This window comes from Squalius cephalus, assembly GCF_949319135.1.
Source record: "Squalius cephalus genome assembly, chromosome: 8".
NCBI lineage: Eukaryota > Metazoa > Chordata > Actinopteri > Cypriniformes > Leuciscidae > Squalius > Squalius cephalus.
The window spans coordinates 38,179-63,094 of NC_137129.1; the positions used below are offsets into that span (position 1 = coordinate 38,179).

General features: G+C 42.8%; 1 protein-coding gene across 1 annotated transcript; it reads right to left on the reverse strand.

Annotated features, from left to right (window-relative positions):
- Nucleotides 1-2,893: 2,893 nt before the first annotated feature.
- On the reverse strand, nucleotides 2,894-24,038 carry LOC307162802 (uncharacterized protein). The gene is made up of 9 exons (XM_079878440.1): nucleotides 23,791-24,038; nucleotides 21,131-21,283; nucleotides 20,798-20,903; nucleotides 20,507-20,627; nucleotides 8,306-10,441; nucleotides 7,675-7,843; nucleotides 7,417-7,579; nucleotides 4,828-4,960; nucleotides 2,894-4,726 (listed from the first exon to the last, which is right to left on the reverse strand). Exons 1-9 carry the CDS (start codon nucleotides 23,841-23,843, stop codon nucleotides 4,563-4,565), a joined length of 3,198 nt encoding a protein of 1,065 aa, XP_079734566.1. The 5' UTR covers nucleotides 23,844-24,038; the 3' UTR covers nucleotides 2,894-4,562.
- Nucleotides 24,039-24,916: the final 878 nt, after the last annotated feature.

Sequence of the window (24,916 nt, forward strand, 5' to 3'; positions counted from 1 at the left end):
GATAGCCAATTGTATTCAAAGGTAAGTCCTCTAATGTTAATGGAATCTGTTCACAAATATCCATCATGCGGTACGGTGAACTGGCTGCTTCACAGAGTCTCATATCTCGGATACTGTGTAGATATGATAGCTTCTCGCTTTCCGAAAGCCTGTGATTATAGTAAAAACTGTTATGACTTAGTTATGACTACAAAGGTATATCTTAATTATAGTTTCAAATACGTACTGAAATTGTTCCAAAAGCAGTGGGAGATGGCGATCTGCAGGTACCAACCGACAGCTGCCAACTGCAAAGCCCCAACATTCCCAAACTTTTTAAGTTAATTTGCTTTGTTTTGTTTACTTCGAAAGTAAAGCTATTTTCAATTTCTTCAGGTTCAGGATAGGTGCAGTAAAAGGTTAAAATAAACCCCATTTCAGGCTGCTATTAGTATAATAAAAATGGTGTCAAATTAGCTTTTTCTTTGCTGTTTTTGACCATAGATGGTCAAGATGTTGTAAAATATAACAAATTACAATTTCCCCGGGTCAGAATTGTATGGAAAAATGTGTCCATTTGTCTCTGTGAGTTGTTTACATCAAAAGTTATGGCACTTTATATCACATTAGATTTTTCGGGTTTGGTGCAAAGGTTTAAAAATAAAGCATTTTGGACATTATTTCAGCTTGGTACCCAATTTAATTTTAAAATAGACACCTGAATGATAAAGAAATAACAGTTTGTGAAAAAAAAAATCACCCTATGCGCTTGAGAAAATGAAAATATAGTTGATCCTCTACACATTTTTGGCCATTTTTTGCTATTTTTGTCCAGAAATAGGGTCAATATGTTTTCAAATGTCAAAAATAACCATTCCATTCAATTCCTGGGGTCAGAATTGTATGGGAAAATATGTTCATTTGTGTCTGTATGTTGTTTACTTCAAATGTTATGCCACTTTCTATATAATTTTTTTATTTTTCGGGTTCCGGTCGGGTGCAGCAAAGGGTTAAAAATGAAGCCTTTGGGACATTATTTCAGCTTGGCACCTGGCAGATTCTGAAAATAGACACTTTAAAGATTTGAAAAAATCAGGTGGCATAAAAAAAACCCGGGGGGTGCGCGTGGACCCCTATTTCCATCTAGACTATTAATTGTGTAATTGTTTGAGTCTCTTTGCTGCAGCTGAACTGACTTTCTGCCGACTGCTAATAAACATTCATGCAAAGATAAACTTGGGAGTCATGTCTGGTAATGCTGTACGGTAATAAGAGAAGATCCAATTATTCTTGAGCCCACGGTGGTTAAAGCAGTGATAGTGACTTCTTGGAAGGAGCAAGGCCAATCTGAGTAATGGAGATGGGAGATCACCTTAAGTCAGATATAATATATAGTTTTTGTACAAATGTATGCGACATGATCTATTTAAGAACAGTGATATTCAACAGCAATGGGTTCCTGAAAAACAGTAAAACATGGTGATAGCATAGCCAGTCATAAGTTTAATTACCTGAGAAAACATGAAATTATCAAATATATATATATATACACAGTATATACATTAAAATGAATGTAAGTCACTGAGGATAAAGCAAATTAGTTTTTGTCTTCCATTAAAGGGTAACTAAACCCTAAACCAACTTTTTTTAGTTAATGATCTGTAAGAATGGGGCTTTATTAGTGCTGTTCATTGACTTGAGTAACTTTTTTGACATTTGGGTATAAAGTGTTTTAATTCTACAATATATGGTGTAAAAACGTCTGAGTGTTGCCCTCTTCAGGTTGAACGGTGGCTACTGCAGTTGAATTTTCCTATAGGATGTTTGCGGTACTACGTGACGTAAGCAGGTTCCAGCTCACCACGCCCTTGGTATGAGCTAGCTTAGATTTATCTGTATTTAGTACAGTGGTCAGGAGGGTACGTAGGTGTAGTGTTGCTGGTTGCAACAGCACTGCTGGACTGCATAGCTTTCCAGCAGACTTGGAAATTAGGCGCCAGTGGTTGCATGCACTTGACCTGGAAGACCGTGAGTGTGAAACCTGCATTTTACGCGGAATTGCTTTTCCAACGCAATAGAGGTGGAAATGGGCTTCTCCACACAGCTCGCGTTGAAAAGCGACGCAGTGCCAAACGCTGCTCTCCTGCATGGACTCCACCACCGCAGCGGCATCTTGATGTGAGTGATCATATATATTTTAATCACAATTTATGGTTAGGCTTAAGTTAATCCTCTGGGGTCGACAAACGCGCGGCGCATTTTGCTGGATTTTTTCACATAGCGGCAAAATATGAAAATGCCTATAGAGAGCGCGCGCTATTGACGTCAACTCGATAAATCTCATCAGATCCATGTACTTTACGTCGTCTTGCGACCCTGTGAGTCACTCTCAATTTTAGAGAGTCTGACAGCAGGTCTCAAGCCCCGTTCACACCGCCAGCGACTTTGTCGCTGTATGTCGCTAGTCTCTGTACTGTGAAGTCGCTTGTGGGCGTTCGTAGTGCTGTCGTTCTAATGTTATTGGTAGACTGCACGTCTGGCCATATCTATACAAAATACCATCACAAGTGATATATACAACTATATCATTTTAATTTTACTAGGAGTTAGGCTCAAAAGAAACAGTATGCTGTTGGGAGAATGTTTTTATATTACCACAGCAGTGTTCAGTGGATTAAATCATTTAGCCTACTGGATTAACGATCGATCAATCAACAGATTAACTCATACTGTCATAAATTACTAAAACGTCCTTCGAATTTGACAAATAATCAATTTTCTTGTCCCTAATAGTCAACATAATGCAGGGAAACTGTAAAATGAACTGCAGCAGTGCTAAACTTGCATCATAAAATTACAACACTCGAGCTAAATGTGTGAATTAAACTCACTGAGACTGTCGACAGTTTCTTTTCCATGCATCATTTTCCATTTATTATATCCATGTTTGTGGTTAGTTACAGTCAAATCATATAAAACAGTGAAATCGCCCTCGAACTCTTCTGTCTTGCCTGCACTCGAGACGGTGACGTGAGCTGAGCTCCACTGAAAGTCTTCTTTCCTATTGGTTGTCGCTCACGAAAATCGCTTCTCATTTGCATAAAGTTGAAATTTCTGAACTTTTGTCGCGTGTCTCGCGTCGCTTGACACGCCCAGATTCTGTCGCCAACGGTCACTGTCGCTCGTGTCGCCGGAAGTCGCCAGCGCTCCATTGAAATGAATGGGATCATGTCGCTTTGTCGCTGGCGGTGTGAAGCCCCGTTCACACTACAAGCGACTTTGTCGCTGCATGTCGCCAGTGGCTGGCGGTGAGGTCGTTAGTGGGCGCTCCCACTACTGGTTGCCTAGTAATGTTTGTGAGTGACATTCATGGATGTTACTCCATGTTGTAGACAACAAATCTGTTTTCTTGCCTCTACAAGCTAACATTTAGGAAGGAAAAGTCTAAATATAAATGGAATCAGTACATTAAATGCATAATATTAAAGATGAATGAGAAACAGCGAGTGCCCTGTGCTATCGCGGCTATTTAACTGCAGCAAATGGGCAAATACTGGTCTTTCTGAGTTCACGAAACCATTCAGGCTCGGAGTCAGCACGGCGAGTACCACTGTATGTACACGGAGACATATCATACATTATTGGACAGTTTCTGACTGCTAAAATAAACTTCTCATTCATCTTGCCTCGGTCGGACGCAGCACTGAAGAGTGACGGATCACGTGTGCTCCACTGACTTCACTCCTATTGGTTGTCGCTCCCGAAAGTCGCTCTCCATTTGCATAAAGTTAAACATTTCTCAACTTTGTCGCGTCGCCAGACACGCCCCATCCAGTCGCCAACGGTCGCGACCGCGCGTCACCGGAAGTCGCCCGCTCCCCATTGAAAATGAATGGTATCGCGTCGCTTGGTCGCGTGTAGTGTGAACGTAGCTTTAACGGGGCTTCAGGTGCACGCCCCCCGCTTTCGGTTCGTCCCCTCTATCTCCGATGGGGTCTGCCCACTTTTCTAGCGTTTTTCAAATATTGCCAGTGGGTGGAGTCAGGCTCTGACCAGGGGTTTAGTTACCCTTTAAATAATCAACTCTGAAATATTCTTTCACTTTTTTATTTACGTAATGAAGAAATTCTAAAGTAGAAACAACTAGCTTAATAAGCTAACAATCAGCACTAACACACATCTTACAAAAAGTAAAAAAGATTTTACAGATTTATATCTAAGACCTAATTTCACAAAATGGATAAGGATTTAAAAACTGTCAAAATGATTTATGTAATGACATTTGCAATAATCCACAGCAGCATGCCGCTCATTTTTTACATTAGAATAGTGGAATAACCATTGCAATGAGTTTAAAAAAAGATTTAAAAAATAAACATTTAATAAAAAAGTAAATTTAACTGCTGATCTTCTGTGGTTTGTATTTTTTATTTACTGAACTGTACTTGGTCCTCATTAAATGATAGCATGCTGATATGTATTAATATTACAATAGCAATATGTCAGTGTTATTGAAATAGTGAACAAAAGCATATGCATATGCTTCACTATTAGAGTTTCTGTAATGCCACAGTGTCTATGGTTCATCTGATGTCGGCGGGTCGGAGCTGTCGTTCTCCTTCAGCTAAGAAGATCTGCATCGCCCGGTAAAGCAGGTGAACGCCTAACTCCCGTTTTCTCCGCACAGACCAAGTTGACACAACACCATAGTAGTCTCCTCTTTTCTGGTTTGTGAGCATCTTCAGCCCTAATAGAAGATCAACATGTGAACAATTATGACATTAAGATGGAAACGTGTTTGCAAAAACATTTTTAACTATCCAATCAGCCAATTTCAGATCTCTTTACCAATGGCATCCACCATACAAGCCTCGCGCGTGTACGCTTCCACAGCAATGACGTTTTGGAAACAGTGCAGAGATATTACTCCGTGCCCAGCGTTCCAGACCTGCAGGATGTGCTGCACTTTTGAGCAGAGTTTCTGGAGACATCGAGAGAAAAATACCATTAAGAACCATGAGCAAGAACAGTACTGAAAAGGACAAGGAGATGTGTTGTGTTTTTTTTTACTCAAGCAGTTTAATACAGAACATCAAATATGGTCGACGGATGCTAAACGCATGTTCTTGATGCTGGAAACCGATGAGATTTGTCCTCACATCACGCAAGTATGACTACTGTTTTTGAGCTGAGCTTCCATATTTCTATGTAGGAGCATCAGTCAATGATTATATATTAATAAAATTAAATCTATTCCATCCAGAAATTGTTATACAACCCAAATGTGATTACTCCACAACATATAATGAATGTATAATAGTATCAAAATTCTTGTTTCTTCTGAATTTTTGTTTTAATGCCTAACAAGTGTATATATAATTTTAATGTGTTTCTATAAAATGTATCCGCGTTTCTAATTATCTGAAAAACAGTTAGGCAATTAGTCAGATCTCCACCTAACTTCGCACACATCAACTCTAGACCATGCTGGCAAAAAGTTATCAAAATAATTTTAATTCAGTTAACCAGGAGTTTTCACATGTGTCCTGGAGGAGCCCAGTCTCCCTCATCTAAAACACCTGATTCAGCTCATTACCACATTAGTAGAGATTGCAAGAACGGAACTGAGTGTGTCTGATAAGAGACATACAAAATGTGCAGTGCTGGGCTCCTCCAGGACAGGTTTGAGAAGCACTAGTCTAAACTACCAGCCATTTCAGAAAGACAAAGGCTGTGATATTAATGTTGCCCACAAGAGGGAATCACAGGATAAGAGATCTTTTAAGCCTAATCTTTTTCTATCAGTTTCAATCCCTTTGAATGGAAATAAATGCATAGATCTGGCTCATTTGTATAACTACGGTAGTTTTATATAATTTTTTTATTACAGAAATTATTTAATATATTGCGGTGAATTTAAAATAGAGACAATTCTATTTGTCTATTTCAAGATGATGTATATGATAAGACAAACCTATTCCCCATTATGGTATGAATAATAAAACAATCAATGTGTGTTAAACTGCAAGCCTGAGTAATCATACAGACAGCTCATTCTGAAATACTGTACCAATGTTTAAAAGGCTACACATATTATACAAATAAATAATGACAATGAAAAGGGCCTTATGATAAATGCTTCAGATAAATAAAGTTTAGATATGGGGTTGCAAGCAGTGCTGTGAAGATGACTTTTATAGATGCACCATCAATGCCAGACTAAAATACTCTTGACAAGGTGACTCCCAATCTCCAGACGCACTTTCTGGCAGAGAAGGAATATTCATTACGATCCAAAATCATGCAAGAGTCTTTAAAGAAAAACAGAAAAATATGACCTAGCCAAGAGCGCTGCCTGGCTTGAATCCAAAAGAACACTTTTAGCGTGTTTTAAAGAGAAAGGTCGAGCAACACAAGCCCTCAAGCCATGCTGAAAATGGGCCTTTGCCATTACAGATAAAATGAAATGTAATTAAAATGTAATTGCATTTAAATTTAAATAATTAAATTTTAAAATGAATACTATTAATAATAATAATAAAATATAATATGATTGTTTTGTTTAAAGACATCTTTTGAAAGGTAGTGTTATATTTCTCTCAGTCTGCTGTCTTGCTCTCAGGTGCCGTGTCACCTGTCAGTCGTCATCAGTCGTCTTCTCTGTGTCCAATCCGCTGCGCCCTGGGGGTTTAAAGCCTTCCGGCGTGCCTCGTGTGGTGGAGCAGTGTGTGTGTTCAGTGGTTTGAGTTGTGTACTTTTTGTCATAATTTGTTTATCGTATCCCATTCTGTGAATCTAGCACACATTACTTTATTGTCTGGGCTTTATGGCGCTTTATGACAGAGGTTGTTGTTCCTTTGTGGTGGATAAGAGAACAGGTAAGCAGATGTGTGATACACACTGTGCACGTAGTAAGGTCAAGTGTTAGACACACTAGGTAAGGAGTGTATTTTTGTTTTCTGTAGCTGGAGTATGATATTTAGGGCATCACATACACCGAACAATTTGCTTTATTTTTCACATTTTTCTTTCGGTAGTTTTGAGGGCTGGAGGAGTGTAATTGTATAATTATTTGGTTTTATATGGTTCTGTAAGTTGGCGCCCCTTAGGTTCCTTTACCCGACGTTATTGGTATTTTTTCCCCCTTTCTTTATTTGTCTATACCACATTGTAAATAGCTCATGCACTGTAACTAGTGGCTTTGGCTTTATGTGAAAAAATTACTGACTTTTGGCAATGATACCAATGTATGTATCCATGGTTATTTCTGCTCATTCCAATTGACCAGCAGTAATGTAGTATCTGAATGTTACGTTCCATTCCCTAGATCTTTAAAGATCCTAACAGGTAGTGTACATCTTAAAAAAGATTTTTCTCTTCATTCATCATTGACTAAATATCACACAAAAAGAATGATCAAATAAGGACACATCTGACCTTGGAGGTCTTGTCTCCTTTGAAATATTCCAGAGCTTCATAGAGGTGACTGTAAGGTCTAGAACGCTTGCCCTTCCCAACATAGAAAACCGCATTGATGAATGTCTGAAAACATTCTTTAGGGATCATGGATTGACTTCGATATGGTAGATTCTTTGTCACTCTATAAAACAGCAGTGGGAGAAAATGTTAGGAAACAATACAAAGAAACAGTCATTGTTCAAATAAAGGCAACAAAATGTGAAAGAAAATACATGCCGTGGGTCAAGCAGCAGGTAGTTAAAGCTGGACTTAATGAAACCCTCACGCCATCTCTTATTCTGATCCGGCTTATCAAACTGCTCACACAGAGCGAGCTCATCAGCTTGACAGTTAGGAAGCAGGAATCTGTGAAGCGCATTTTCCAGTTCTGGGCTGTAACCTGCAGCTGAGAAAGAAATGCATGATGAAGTAGGCTATGGCATTTATATGCTAACACTGATCATCTACTCTTTATTCCAGAGGAACTCAACTTTTGAGGCCCAATTTACTTTACAATTATTTATCATCACCCATTAAGATACAAAATATTAAGCCAGTTTGACAGATACATTTTTATGAAATGTAAAAGACCTTTCACACTGAGCGTGATGCGATAAAGCTTAGCGAATCGCTGATGAACGGAGCTTTCAAACTGAAGGCGAAACGATTGTTTGTCTTCATCTAATTCACGCCTGCACAATAGGTGACACCAACCGAGAATATATTTTTACTCGTGTGTATCACAAAATGAAATGTGACCTTTGAGGGCCAATTATAATAAAATAACATAAAAGCTTATGGGCCAGATGGCCACTTGTTGAGTACCCTGGCTTTATGTCATGTTGTGCATTTTATTTTGTGTACTTACCACTGAAATTAGTGGGGCTCAGAGGGATTCTGGGGTTCTGAAGGGATCTCTTCAACTTCTGCACGTACAGTGGGCGGGTTTGACTGTTTATAGGTCCTGGATCTTCTCCCATTTCAATTAACTTGTTTCTGAGTTCCTTGTCGGTTAAGCCACTTACTCCAACATCACCCTGTTTGGGACGACAGCTTTCTTTGTTACGGTCTGGACTTGTAGACCCAAGCTGAAGCGAGCGCCAATCATAAAGAAGTGTGTCTTCAGAGTTACTGGTGCTTATGCTAGAACTGAAGGAGGTATTGGCCGTTGGAGGAACATGGGTCTCAATGAACTTATGGCCCTCTTCAGTGTCAGTATAAAGGTATTCCACAAGTTCATCGCTATCAGTAGTTAAAGGCTGTCCACCAAGTGTGCAAGAAAGGTTTGCCAGTGTCTGTCGCGAAGAGTGGACTGACAGTCGGCTCATGCTATACCGAGGTGTACATCCAGAGCGCCCTGAATTAGCACATGGATTCTTCTGTGCTTCTGGGGATTCATACGTCAAACTGGAAGGAGATTCTGAGTTATTTACCTGAAATGGCAAAGACCCTTGAGAAGTAAGTCCACACGTAACACAGGACTCTTTGTTTCCTACAGCAATAGGGATGAACTGTGGTGTTTCTGTTGTGGTTTGCTTCACTTCTTGTACATCAGTCAAATGGTCTACTAACCCTTTGTAACAAACAGGAGTGATTACCTTATTACCAGCCTCACTGGCACTCGTTTCCAACTGTGATTCAACACTCCTTTCAGAAATTAAGACTGTGTCAGCCATGCTCTCGGATAACATTTGCGTGTCAGCTTGGCTTTGGCCATCTGAGCTCACAGATAACTTCAGAGAGCTCAACTGCGAGTCAACATCCTCCATTTTGCTTTCTCCATTGAAGCCGTCTTCGTCAAGACTGTGCTTTGACGTACCATATGGTGACTTAACTGTGTTGCGTCGCAAACGAGTAACGGTGGGTAGCGTCTGTTCAAAGAGGCAAGAGCTGGTTTGTAAGGAGGCCAGTTTGTGGCTCATTCTCTCTGAATGACGACTCAGTCTGGACCTTGTTCTCCCAGTGACAAATGGACTTGGAATATCAGTTTCATTTCTGGCCACCTCAACTTTACCAGCATTTCCGCTAATTGCAGATAAACTCGCTTCTTCAATATGACTCCTGACTCCTTCTGGCAGGTGTCTGGTTCCATCTCCAACAACGGAAAGGCGTGCATGTCTAACACTAAAAACTAACCCACTCTGTCCTACAGTCGATTCGGCTTTCTGGGCACAGGGTTTGGTCAAAGGAGAATTTCCATTGTCTTTAGTACTGGGCAACCCATTTTCCACAGAACCTTCAGTTGGGCTCTGGTATGGTTCACTGCCACAGCTATTGTACTCGCTAGAGCCACTACTAATGAGGGGCTGGATGATGCTCTTAAATTCATCATCATCGTTAGCATCATCATCATCATCATCATCATCAAGTGGTACAGGCCCCACAACAGTCTTATCAAATTCATCTTCCAATGTGTTGACTTCTTTGGAAAAAATGAATACATCATCGGGATACGTGACATCGATTCCCTGATTCTGTAACACAGTAGCCATACGTTTATTATCTAGGAAATCAGGGTATTCAGAAAGATCTAAAGTAAGATCAATAGACTGATCGAGAGAGAACTGCAGATGATCATCTTGTCCGATAATGGGCAAATAATCAATAGTTCCTCTGAAGGTGACACTCCTCCGGTTTTCTGGTTGAGAACGAACAGGGATATTCTGAGACTGCAGACCATCACAGTCAATATCTGTGGCTTGATGCTGATGTTCAGATATTAACCCTGGATTGGCCTTATTGTCCACGACAGAAACACAAGTACTGGACAATATGGGTAACTCTTTACAAATTTCACCATTAGTCCAAATATGAGAATCTTCTGACTCGAGACCTGACATATCTGAGAGCCAGAAAGCCTGACTTTCTCTGCTCAAAGGTTTTCCACTGTGTCTGGAAAACGAGGACAGTCGTGTGCTGCTCAGTGGTTCTGCTCCAGGAGGAATCAGCACTGACGCTTCTGGACTGAACGAACTGTCACTCATGGACTGGCCAGAAAGGATTGCTAGAAAAAGGGAAGAATACAGAATATTATGATAGTATAATTTGTTCTCCATACACATGCAATAGACAAAACAATGTATTATCTTTGACGTTGATGGAACACTTCTTTTAGAACAGTGGTTCCCAATTCTGATCCTGGCACAATCCCCCTTTACATATTTTGTAAGGGTGCTCCAATCAGGATTTTAGGGGTTGATCACCGATCACTGAAACAAGTATCAACCGATACCCATCATCAATACCGATGGCCAAAATAAACAATACAACATAATAACAAAAACAAATGTAAAACATCACTGTATAGTCTTCACTGTATTAATTAAATATCGAGTAATCCTACTAACTCTACTAAAGAGCAGGGAGTAATTTTCTTTGTCTTTTGTTGTTAACATTAATGACACACTGCAGAAGGGTTATTGGGCTGCTTCCACTTTAAGAGCTGATGCACGGATCCAATGTACTGTTACATAACGTCGCTGTCGGGCGGAAACCTCCTATGTCCAAATTTGGTCAATTTCATATTTTTTCACAAATCGATGCTATAGGTCAGTCCCCATGTGGGTCTGTTATTAATTATTAACCAATCTAAAGTGTTGAAAATAGCTTGAGAGCAAATCTCTTAACTCTATTGGACACTTCAACTGTCTGAGAAGTGTCGTAACTCCACCTCTTCTTCACTCCGCGGCGGGAGACTACGCGGCGTTTTGTCTCCTCAAGATTGAAAGTCGCAACGATTAAGAAATCCTCATCGAGCAGCACGTAAAGCAAGCCTTAACTATGATATCAATTATTGATGTATTTTAAATATCTACTTATTACTAGGCTTATTATTACTAGGCTTATTAGACATGTGCATTGAAGTTTTAAAATGTATCTACTATAATACTTGAATTGAATTAAATGTTTTGGATAACAGCATTAAATTATTGTTTTTATTATTATTTTACTGACTCAAAGTTGGTACTGTGCATGTAAAATACCCCAAGTAGCAAGGTTTTATTTATGGGAGAAAAAAGGTCTGTCTACTGGCGCCAAGTAAGCCCATCTTTGGATAACTCTGTCTGTTTTTTTAGACAATAACATGTTAAAATAGTTAGGTTAGATACATTTTAGTAGGCCTGTTTTGTTAAAAATCGATAGCTGTAATGCTTCGGTGCAGAAGGAAGCCCGTGAGCCACGAAGGTAAGTTTGGGGGCAGATTAGGCTAATTTCCGCCTATTACAACCTAGACAACTCATCGTTTTTTGTTTTGCATCACTCATAGCACTTAAAGGAGAACTCCGGTCAATTTTAACATTGAGCTAATTTTTTTGTACATTTGGAGTGCTGTCAATACAGAGAACAACGACAGAAATCGGTGTTGCCTACACCGTGTTATCCTCTTTTTAAAATTTGCACCCTGTTGACTTCAATGGGGCAATATTTAAACCTGCTTTTAGCCTCTTAACATCCTTGATGTGTCATTACAAGTGCACAGGTCATGTGAGTGATTCCTTCAGGGTGAACACGAGTGAATCTGACTGCAGTAGATGTGAAAGATAGGGATAAAAATGATGTTTATTCAGCCAGCGCACATACCTGTATTTACTTCCTGTTTTCGGTCGAAGTCCATAGTAGTCGATTGTCGAGTTCACGCGCATTGGTTTAGTACCTATGATCACGCGCGTGAACTCGACAATCGATTACTATGGACTTCGACCGAAAACAGGATGTAAATACAGGTATTTGCGCTGGCTGAATAAACATCATTTTTATCCCTATCTTTCACAATGAATGGCGCCTGCAGAAAGCAAAACCGAATCCCGGACATTTTGGATGATCTCGATGGCCGGATATGTCCGGAAAAAAGAGGATGTATGGTAACCCCTACTACTCAGCTTTCTCCACAGAACAAGAGCCTGCTAGCTTAGCTTCCAAATAAAAGATGGCTGACACTGTGTGTACATTCTGCGAGTGAGATCCCCCTATGGGCGGGTTGAACACATGCGGGACAGCGCCTCCTACTGGCTGTAGTCTCTCGCCTCTGGCCAAAAAATCCTCCGATGACCCAAAATGATGATTTTTGCGTTATCGGAGGATTTTTTCCAGACAAAAAATACATAAATCTCTCGACTCAGGGGGACATGAGGGAGGAAAGCAGGGTAATTCAAAAACACTACAGGTTTTCTACTGATACAAAGCTTAATGCTAAATCCTGAAGTATCCCTTTAAATATGACAATTTACTAGGGGGGTGTAACGATTCACTCATTTTCTCCATGCATCGAATACTAATCCTTATGATGCATATGCATCGATCGTGAAACGTACTTTTGAATTGTCAATCGTTGTTTTCGGTCAATAATCAATTAAAAATGCTAAGAATCAAATTAGTTGCGATTTGATAGCGATTCAGTGCTTTAAAAATATATAAACATTAAATTACTACTATTTAATTACTTCCCAACTGCGTAGGGAGCAGGGACAGGGTTTCTGCACATTTTTTAAAGTCAAATTGACCCTTCGCTAAGCCCCGCCCTCCTTAGTTACTGTTGCTACGCCTGTCAAGCTTTTGCGCCTGGCACGTCTATTACAGTATGTATGCACTGGTTTCAGACATTCCTAAGGAGATAATTAGTCATTTTTGGCGAACAGGTGAAAATATGAGAGAACAAGACTGCAGTATGCATTCGAGGGCTATATCCACGACATAATATGCAAACGATTAGAGAATAATTTCATCAAAATTGAAGCTAAAGTCTATAACGTTAGGTCCCAGCGCAAGCAGCAGCGCCTCATACACTGACCATTCAAATGGGAAACACACAAATTGAGCCAGCAGGGTAAGTGAAATGTGAAAATATTCTAATATTTATAAATCAAACAACTTATCCATATGTATTGTGGAATAAACACAAGACATTAGCCTGACCACTTTGCAATGATAACGATCTCCCGCTTATATTTGTAGTGCGCCAGGCTAACGTTACTGCTCACACGTCGTGGGTCATATAAGTGACTACTGTTATGAACTGATTAAGTTTGCATACCAACCTTTTCCTTGGAGATCTCCGGCAAGCCCCGTGATGTTCCCTGCTTTTACTAACTAACGTTACCTTTTACTTTTACTAGAACTAACACCGGGAGAGTCGCGATCGGATTGGGTTAACGTTACTAGTTTGGCCGTCGATTAACAAAATGCTGAAATATATTTTTAAGTAATGTTAAATTATGTCAGTGATCGAGCCTCCGTCTTGCCTTTAATCACAGTGCTTGATCCACGAGCTGGGCAATAACTTTATTCTAGAGCTGCTATAAAGCCAAAACACTTTACTTTAATTTCCTATTATCAATGTAAAGCTGCTTTGGAACAATCTACATTGTTAAAAGCGCTGTATAAATGAAGATGACGCCCGGCATTTCTCCCCTTGGGTTTTAGGTTTCGGGAAGGGAACAAAATCCACCACTCCGTCCAAACTTTTAGGATACCGGGTATCAGATTTGCACAATCCATACGCACAACGCTTCGGCATGTTTCCCTCGCTCGAAAGCTTGCCAGACCTCCCGCGCCTAGTTACGGTTGCTAAGCCACGATTGGCCTGTGGCGTGGCTTAGCGAAGGGTCAATTTAAGACTTTTTAAGACGCGAAGAAATCAAAATTAATATCATGCATTAGGGGTGTGCAATATTGACAAAATATGTCTCAATCGATATTTTCAAAGTTTTGTGGGTAATAATTAGATAATATTTTACTGATTGTGTTTTTGTGCTTGGTGACATGGCTGGTTTAGGCCTGTTGTTGACAGCTGACTGATGAAGATATTCATATTTTTCATATTCTATGCAGTGGTCAGTTCACAGCAGTGACAGAAATTAACATTTTTTTATTAAGGGGTAATATTTGGCATCTTAAATTGATTTCCAGGGGCATTTTCACCTATATATTGACATTTGTAAATGTATACATCACCTTTTGTCAAATTCTAACATTCACATTAAATTCTATTAGAATAATTACACAATACCACTGTTACCAGTCAAATTAAATAATTAAATCAAAATCCATCTTTGCAGTGCAGAGGTGACACAGTGGCGGCATCAGATCTGGCATTAATATATTTACACTGCATTTACAATTGCATAAATAAAGCTATGAGATTGTTAAATATGAACTGATTTCTTATTTTAACATTCTAATTAAAAAGTACTCTAAATGTGAAACTAAAGCTGCCAGTAGGTGGCGGCAAGTCACTGTTTTAATAAATGAGTTGAGGGAGTCATTCATTCAACCGATTCGTTCAAACGGCTGATTCATTCGGGAAAGAAGCAAGTGATTGTTCATTGAATCATTAAATTGATTTGTTCAAAATGTGGATTCTATTAAAAAAAACTCGTTGCTGTCTGTTGCATTGAGACTCTGCTATGGCTTCATTTTGAAATTCTCGTCAGCGAAATAAAGGGAAAACAAACAATATTGACATTACTGTTTATAAAATTTAAAGGGGGGGTGAAATGCTATTTCATGCATACTGAGTTTTTTACACTGTTAAAGAGTTGGATTCCCATGCTAAACATGGACAAAGTTTCAAAAATTAAATTGTACGTTTGAAGGAGTATTTCTGTGCCAAAAATTGTCCTTCCGGTTTGTCACAAGTTTCGGAAAGTTTTTTTCGAGTATGGGTCTGTGTGACGTCAGATGTAACGGAATTTCCTTATACGGGTGCTAAGGGCACTTCTCCGGTAAGATCGCGGGCGCGCGCGCACTCGTACACCAGAGCAAGAGAGCGAAAGCAGTACCTCATCTAAGCGCTCTGCTCGGCTTTAGGGAAGTCAGTGTCACCAAAGAAGTGGGTTTTTGGTTGCCAGGGCAAGACAACCCTGCACAGATTCCCAAAGAACCCAGCGTTAAGGAACCCGTGGATGGAGTTTGTTTTTCCGGGGCAAAAACGAGTTGAGCAAGACTGTTTCCCTGCATTTCGACGATGATTGTTTTATAAACAAAGCCCAGATCACGGATTTGCAGATCGTCTAATGCTTAAGGATCGAGCAGTCACAATGATAAAGGTCCGCAGTCGTGCGTTGGAACCGGACGGTGAGTAAAACTGTTGAACAAATGTCTCTGTGTGTTGTTAACGTTACTAGCTCGGCGCGTTAGCACAGCTAGCTGCGCCCACACGGCCCGCCTCCAGCCGCTCGGTTTTTTCCGGAAAGACTCGGTACAGTCTATCTTTCACTTATAAATATAATAAAACTAAAGACTTTTTGGAGATATGAACGATGCAATACTACTCTATAGGTACTCAAGATTAACAGGAGATTGAGTGAAAATGAGCATTTCACCCCCCCTTTAACTCACAATGTTAATTTATTGTTAATTTAACTGTTATATAAATAAATAATCACATTTGCAATTGTGCACGGGAAAACGGAAGTCTTGCTGATGTGATATTGTAGGTCTATGATAACAACATAATATGATATAAATATGAGACAAAAACTCATTTGGGAACATAGCCTACCTATAATTGCACACATCACGCAGTGAAAGCACGAGAGACAAAAGCGATGTCAGCTCGCAGTGCCTCCTACATCGTTAAAACAATGATTACAATATCATAATGGACAATACACATCGCACACCACTACGCACATAAAGACTGAACTTAGAACTGAACTGACATTTACCAGCTCGCTTCTCCTTCTCTCCTTCTCTCCTCCAAACGCGTGTAGGAGACGGACATAATGCTGCCGCGAATGATGCGAAATGTCACGTGAACAAGCAAATCGACAAAGAAAGAATAATAAATTAAAAAAAGTACGCTAATTAGATGGTTCTAATTTAGAAAACATTTAGATATGTTTAAGTCAAATTGCCATCGAAAATTTAAGACCTTTCATAAGTAAAAATAAGACTTTTTAAGACTTTTAAAGGCCTTAAATTTTAAAAATCTAATTTAAGACTTTTTAAGACTTTTTAAGGATCCGCGGACACCATGAGGGAGCAGTGAACTGCGTAGGGAACAGGGAGCAGTGAACTGCGTAGGGAGCAGGGAGCAGTGAACTGCGTAGGGAGCAGGGAGCAGTGAACTGCGTAGGGAGCAGGGAGCAGTGAACTGCGTAGGGAACAGGGAGCAGTGAACTGCGTAGGGAGTAGGGAGCAGTGAACTGCGTAGGGAGCAGGGAGCAGTGAACTGCGTAGGGAGCAGGGAGCAGTGAACTGCGTAGGGAACAGGGAGCAGTGAACTGCGTAGGGAACAGGGAGCAGTGAACTGCGTAGGGAACAGGGAGCAGTGAACTGCGTAGGGAGTAGGGAGCAGTGAACTGCGTAGGGAGCAGGGAGCAGTGAACTGCGTAGGGAACAGGGAGCAGTGAACTGCGTAGGGAGTAGGGAGCAGTGAACTGCGTAGGGAACAGGGAGCAGTGAACTGCGTAGGGAACAGGGAGCAGTGAACTGCGTAGGGAGTAGGGAGCAGTGAACTGCGTAGGGAGCAGGGAGCAGTGAACTGCGTAGGGAACAGGGAGCAGTGAACTGCGTAGGGAGTAGGGAGCAGTGAACTGCGTAGGGAGCAGGGAGCAGTGAACTGCGTAGGGAACAGGGAGCAGTGAACTGCGTAGGGAGTAGGGAGCAGTGAACTGCGTAGGGAGCAGGGAGCAGTGAACTGCGTAGGGAGCAGGGAGCAGTGAACTGCGTAGGGAACGGAGCAGTGAACTGCGTAGGGAACAGGGAGCAGTGAACTGCGTAGGGAGCAGGGAGCAGTGAACTGCGTAGGGAACAGGGAGCAGTGAACTGCGTAGGGAACAGGGAGCAGTGAACTGCGTAGGGAACAGGGAGCAGTGAACTGCGTAGGGAACAGGGAGCAGTGAACTGCGTAGGGAACGGAGCAGTGAACTGCGTAGGGAGCAGGGAGCAGTGAACTGCGTAGGGAGCAGGGAGCAGTGAACTGCGTAGGGAACAGGGAGCAGTGAACTGCGTAGGGAGTAGGGAGCAGTGAACTGCGTAGGGAGCAGGGAGCAGTGAACTGCGTAGGGAGCAGGGAGCAGTGAACTGCGTAGGGAACAGGGAGCAGTGAACTGCGTAGGGAACAGGGAGCAGTGAACTGCGTAGGGAACAGGGAGCAGTGAACTGCGTAGGGAGTAGGGAGCAGTGAACTGCGTAGGGAGCAGGGAGCAGTGAACTGCGTAGGGAACAGGGAGCAGTGAACTGCGTAGGGAGTAGGGAGCAGTGAACTGCGTAGGGAACAGGGAGCAGTGAACTGCGTAGGGAACAGGGAGCAGTGAACTGCGTAGGGAGTAGGGAGCAGTGAACTGCGTAGGGAGCAGGGAGCAGTGAACTGCGTAGGGAACAGGGAGCAGTGAACTGCGTAGGGAGTAGGGAGCAGTGAACTGCGTAGGGAGCAGGGAGCAGTGAACTGCGTAGGGAACAGGGAGCAGTGAACTGCGTAGGGAGTAGGGAGCAGTGAACTGCGTAGGGAGCAGGGAGCAGTGAACTGCGTAGGGAGCAGGGAGCAGTGAACTGCGTAGGGAACGGAGCAGTGAACTGCGTAGGGAACAGGGAGCAGTGAACTGCGTAGGGAGCAGGGAGCAGTGAACTGCGTAGGGAACAGGGAGCAGTGAACTGCGTAGGGAACAGGGAGCAGTGAACTGCGTAGGGAACAGGGAGCAGTGAACTGCGTAGGGAACAGGGAGCAGTGAACTGCGTAGGGAACGGAGCAGTGAACTGCGTAGGGAGCAGGGAGCAGTGAACTGCGTAGGGAGCAGGGAGCAGTGAACTGCGTAGGGAACAGGGAGCAGTGAACTGCGTAGGGAGTAGGGAGCAGTGAACTGCGTAGGGAGCAGGGAGCAGTGAACTGCGTAGGGAGCAGGGAGCAGTGAACTGCGTAGGGAACAGGGAGCAGTGAACTGCGTAGGGAACAGGGAGCAGTGAACTGCGTAGGGAACAGGGAGCAGTGAACTGCGTAGGGAACAGGGAGCAGTGAACTGCGTAGGGAGTAGGGAGCAGTGAACTGCGTAGGGAGCAGGGAGCAGTGAACTGCGTAGGGAACAGGGAGCAGTGAACTGCGTAGGGAGTAGGGAGCAGTGAACTGCGTAGGGAGCAGGGAGCAGTGAACTGCGTAGGGAACAGGGAGCAGTGAACTGCGTAGGGAACAGGGAGCAGTGAACTGCGTAGGGAGTAGGGAGCAGTGAACTGCGTAGGGAGCAGGGAGCAGTGAACTGCGTAGGGAACAGGGAGCAGTGAACTGCGTAGGGAACAGAGAGCAGTGAACTGCGTAGGGAGCAGAGAGCAGTGAACTGCGTAGGGAGCAGAGAGCAGTGAACTGCGTAGGGAGTAGGGAGCAGTGAACTGCGTAGGGAACAGGGAGCAGTGAACTGCGTAGGGAACAGAGAGCAGTGAACTGCGTAGGGAGTAGGGAGCAGTGAACTGCGTAGGGAGTAGGGAGCAGTGAACTGCGTAGGGAGCAGGGAGCAGTGAACTGCGTAGGGAGCAGGGAGCAGTGAACTGCGTAGGGAGCAGAGAGCAGTGAACTGCGTAGGGAACAGGGAGCAGTGAACTGCGTAGGGAGCAGAGAGCAGTGAACTGCGTAGGGAGTAGGGAGCAGTGAACTGCGTAGGGAACAGGGAGCAGTGAACTGCGTAGGGAACAGAGAGCAGTGAACTGCGTAGGGAGTAGGGAGCAGTGAACTGCGTAGGGAGTAGGGAGCAGTGAACTGCGTAGGGAGCAGGGAGCAGTGAACTGCGTAGGGAGCAGGGAGCAGTGAACTGCGTAGGGAGCAGGGAGCAGTGAACTGCGTAGGGAACAGGGAGCAGTGAACTGCGTAGGGAGTAGGGAGCAGTGAACTGCGTAGGGAACAGGGAGCAGTGAACTGCGTAGGGAACAGAGAGCAGTGAACTGCGTAGGGAGTAGGGAGCAGTGAACTGCGTAGGGAGCAGGGAGCAGTGAACTGCGTAGGGAGTAGGGAGCAGTGAACTGCGTAGGGAGTAGGGAGCAGTGAACTGCGTAGGGAACAGAGAGCAGTGAACTGCGTAGGGAGTAGGGAGCAGTGAACTGCGTAGGGAGTAGGGAGCAGTGAACGGCGTAGGGAGCAGGGAGCAGTGAACTGCGTAGGGAGCAGGGAGCAGTGAACTGCGTAGGGAACGGAGCAGTGAACTGCGTAGGGAGCAGGGAGCAGTGAACTGCGTAGGGAACAGGGAGCAGTGAACGGCGTAGGGAGCAGGGAGCAGTGAACTGCGTAGGGAACGGAGCAGTGAACTGCGTAGGGAGCAGGGAGCAGTGAACGGCGTAGGGAGCAGGGAGCAGTGAACTGCGTAGGGAACGGAGCAGTGAACTGCGTAGGGAGCAGGGAGCAGTGAACTGCGTAGGGAACAGGGAGCAGTGAACTGCGTAGGGAGCAGGGAGCAGTGAACTGCGTAGGGAGCAGGGAGCAGTGAACTGCGTAGGGAACAGGGAGCAGTGAACTGCGTAGGGAACAGGGAGCAGTGAACTGCGTAGGGAACGGAGCAGTGAACTGCGTAGGGAGCAGGGAGCAGTGAACTGCGTAGGGAACAGGGAGCAGTGAACTGCGTAGGGAGCAGGGAGCAGTGAACTGCGTAGGGAGCAGGGAGCAGTGAACTGCGTAGGGAGCAGGGAGCAGTGAACTGCGTAGGGAACAGGGAGCAGTGAACTGCATAGGGAACAGGGAGCAGTGAACTGCGTAGGGAGTAGGGAGCAGTGAACTGCGTAGGGAGCAGGGAGCAGTGAACTGCGTAGGGAGTAGGGAGCAGTGAACTGCGTAGGGAGCAGGGAGCAGTGAACTGTGTAGGGAACAGGGAGCAGTGAACTGCGTAGGGAGCAGGGAGCAGTGAACTGCGTAGGGAGTAGGGAGCAGTGAACTGCGTAGGGAGTAGGGAGCAGTGAACTGCGTAGGGAACAGGGAGCAGTGAACTGCGTAGGGAACAGGGAGCAGGGAGCAGTGAACTGCGTAGGGAGTAGGGAGCAGTGAACTGCGTAGGGAGTAGGGAGCAGTGAACTGCGTAGGGAACAGGGATCTAATCTAACTGTGTTAGAGTAAGGCCTATTAAATAACTTAAACGATGACAACAAAAAATCTTACAATATTGAAATTTGGGTACATCATGTTCCTCTCTGGATGTGTGGGATTCATACTCTTGAAGAAGACTAGCACATTTACTGTTCTCCTCCTGTTCTGCCAGATCAGATGGTTTATTCCCATCCTAGAAATAAAGCAGTAAACACTTTTATAAGGTTCCTCACTCAGCAACTGTATGAAAAAAGTATAAATTAATCACTTAATTTAAAAAACAGAGTTAAATGTCTACATCTATACAGATGGCCTCCATCACACAGGCCAGTACTGGAGATGTTCATGCACTGAATGCTTTACTTGATCTGTGAGGTTTGGGTCTCCACCGTTCCTTAAGAGTAATCTGAGATTCTGAAAACACCCCCAAGATGCAGCGATATGCAATGGAGTCAGACCCTCACTACTCCTAAAAAACAAAAACAACAAACAACTTCATCTTCAACACAGCTATGTAGGAAACATTGGTGTACCAGGCGAATGTTCAGTAATACTTCTTTGCCATGGGCATTATTCTATTATTGCACTGAATGGCGTGAATGACCAATCATAGACAAGCATTCCTAGAAAGCTAGCGTGCAACTGATATGATCGTAGCATGGCAGTGCACCACTCGTGTCTAGCGGTGTAACCGACCTGAGGTTTGGGTCGGCGCCGTGCTGAAGGAGGAGTTTCAGGCAACGCAGTCCTTTCTCAGACTCTTTCCCTGAAGATAAATGAACCGCTGCCACGCCGTCCCGGATGATCCCATTGGGATTAGCGCCCCGGCACAGCAGAGACTCCACACACCTGCAGAACAATAGCAAGATCATGACCATATCTGCGTGTGGCAGCATGCAACAGTCCTACACAAGTGAACTCACCCTGACTGCAGAAGAGTTAGGGTTACCACTGCATGAAATATCAAATAAAGGTAAATTAAAAAGTCTACATCTAAAGTGTAAAAAGCCATTTTACACAACATTTAAGGCAATATGTTACAGGCGCCTTGGAGTTTATTCTCTTCTAAACCACCAATACTCACTGCAACCCTTTCCTAAACATCCGCATTTCCCTTCGGCTGATCCTGGACGCCGATTCAGTGCTAGTTTGATCTATTATTTAATGTTAATAAAATGTTACAGATTTATGTAGCCAGTGAAAATCTATAAAATTACAGAATATATTTTGAAACAAAGGTCTTGTTAATGAATCCGTTTTGTTGAAGGTAATTAAATCCACAGTTTTTCAATAACTGAAGAATATGTATGAGCTGAAGCCCGATGATAAACAGCTGCTGACTTCTACAATTCTTGACACGCCAGGGTTACATTCAGATGTTAATATAAATAATTTAGAGATCATCACCATATTTATAATGAAACCGTCATTTTTTAAATATGTATAAATCATATTATATAATAATATATAATAGCTATCATGTTATTGTTATCCCTGTAAAGCTATACTACCTTTGTTTATAAATTACTTTATTATTTATTTAAAATAACACTTTAATTAAGGTGTTTTTCCTGAATAAAAATACATTTATTTTATTTATTAAAAGAAACAGAAAAAAAGTACAAACTTTGTTCAAGTAGCCTAAGTGTTTTGATCAAGCATTAACTTTAAAGGGATAGTTCACTTTGAAATTAAATGTTGGTATGCTTTAGCTTACCTCAAGGGCATCCAAGATGTAGGTGTCTTTGTTTCCGCAGTAGTTTCAATTTTGATATTTTTAGGTCAAACCGTTCTTGTCTGTCAGTCCTATAATGCAGGTCTATGGTCACTGTCTCAAAGAGCATCAGTCCTATAATGCAGGTCTGTGGTCACTGTCTCAAAGAGCATCAGTCCTATAATGCAGGTCTATGGTCACTGTCTCAAAGAGCATCAGTCCTATAATGCAGGTCTATGGTCACTGTCTCAAAGAGCATCAGTCCTATAATGCAGGTCTGTGGTCACTGTCTCAAAGAGCATCAGTCCTATAATGCAGGTCTGTGGTCACTGTCTCAAAGAGCATCAGTCCTATAATGCAGGTCTGTGGTCACTGTCTCAAAGAGCATCAGTCCTATAATGCAGGTCTATGGTCACTGTCTCAAAGAGCATCAGTCCTATAATGCAGGTCTATGGTCACTGTCTCAAAGAGCATCAGTCCTATAATGCAGGTCTATGGTCACTGTCTCAAAGAGCATCAGTCCTATAATGCAGGTCTGTGGTCACGGTCTCAAAGAGCATGCACAGAGTCCAAATTAAAACAATTCCCCACCGTAAGTACACATTGATGGCCTAAGACACGAAACGAGCGGTTTCTCAGTGACTGTTTCTCACACAAACCGCTTGTTTCGTGTCTTAGACCATCAATGTGTACTTACGGTGGGGAATTGTTTAATTTGGACTCTATGCATGCTCTTTGAGACAGTGACCACAGACCTGCATTATAGGACTGATGCTCTTTGAGACAGTGACCATAGACCTGCATTATAGGACTGATGCTCTTTGAGACCGTGACCACAGACCTGCATTATAGGACTGATGCTCTTTGAGACAGTGACCATAGACCTGCATTATAGGACTGATGCTCTTTGAGACCGTGACCACAGACCTGCATTATAGGACTGATGCTCTTTGAGACAGTGACCACAGACCTGCATTATAGGACTGACAGACAAGAACGGTTTGACCTAAAAATACCAAAATTGAAACTACTGCGGACACAAAGACACCTACATCTTGGATGCCCTTGAGGTAAGCTAAAACATACCAACATTTAATTTCAAAGTGAACTATCCCTTTAATTAAAGGATTTGTATCAATAATCTCAATATTATCTCATTTGCTTCACCACCTCATACATTTCTTTTCCAAAAAAGGGTTTCTCCATCAGAGTTCAATAAAAAGACACACTGAGCTCCGTTATATCCCATTTCAAATGTACAAAATTATAATGACTTTAAAATAAAATAGTTATTACAGAGCACAAGCAATTCATGAAACCACTGAACCCGATTTCTGTTGTTTTGGTCATCAGAAATTGAATATAATAATTTGTGTTTCGATGACAGCTTGATCCCAACATGCCATTTCTGAAAACAAGCGTGTTCTTCGTTCTGTTTTAATGAGTATCTTATTGTAAGACTGCATGGTTTTATTGTTTACTTGTTTTTGCTTGTTTAGCTTTTATAAATCTACAAGGACACTGGAAGTTTAAGTTATCCTAATGTAAGAGTTTGAACAAGGTGAACAACGTTATAGTTACTGAGATACAGCCCTTGTGACAAATAGAAACTTATATTTAAAGTGCAAAAGTCCGTGTTTACCTGGCGTCTGCCTCACTGACGGCATCGATCAGCAGAGCCTCCAACTGCGCCATTACTGAGAGTTAAACTGCTTCCACGCCATGTTTCTACAGGCTAAACTCTCAGCGAAAAGGACACAAAAGGGTTCTTAAACATGTTTTATGTCTTTGTTTTGATGAAGTTTCCTCCTGAACAAGAATATTATCCTCACACCGCTGTCATCCATAACAAAATTCCCTCCATTCACAGTTTTTCCGCTTCGGCCAAATGACACAGCGCCATCTGCCATTGTGGAGGTGTAGTGACTCACAGAGACTCACAGCGCCATCTGCCGTCGCGGAGGTGTACAGACTCACAGAGACTCACAGCGCCATCTGCCGTCGCGGAGGTGTACAGACTCACAGAGACTCACAGCGCCATCTGCCGTCGCGGAGGTGTAGTGACTCACAGAGACTCACAGCGCCATCTGCCGTCGCGGAGGTGTAGTGACTCACAGAGACTCACAGCGCCATCTGCCGTCGCGGAGGTGTAGTGACTCACAGAGACTCACAGCGCCATCTGCCGTCGCGGAGGCGAATTTTTTTTTTGCAGGGTGGTAGCGGAAGACTCATTAATATTCATAGAGAACTCATCCCTGATTGGCTCGCCGCGTGACACAGTGACACAGTGCCCAGAGTGATAGAGAATACATCGCCTCAGGCTCGTGACAGGGATTGTGATTGACCTACATGATTAATGTTAGTAATTTCATTGGATTATCGATGAAAATCACGAACGCAAATAAATGAGTCGTGTTGTTTTTGACCAACACGATTCATTGTATTACAGTTTTTCTCAATTGCTAAAACACTAAAACCCATTAGCTGAACAAAATTCTCAGTTGCCTGAACTCATTTAGCTAATTGTGCAGTCTGCTGTCAATAAAGTTACCTTAAACCATTTCACAAGATAAACCACAATTTGCAGATCTCCCTTAGACAAAAAACGCTAAACACATTCTCAAAACACATTCTGCACTCTAATGCACATGTCATCCACACTGGTAAACACAAGAGGCAACAATCAAATATAAATAGAGAACGCATGTCATTTATTGAACACAACCTCTCAAAACTGATTTGAAGATGAGGTTTTGTCTTTAATGTTT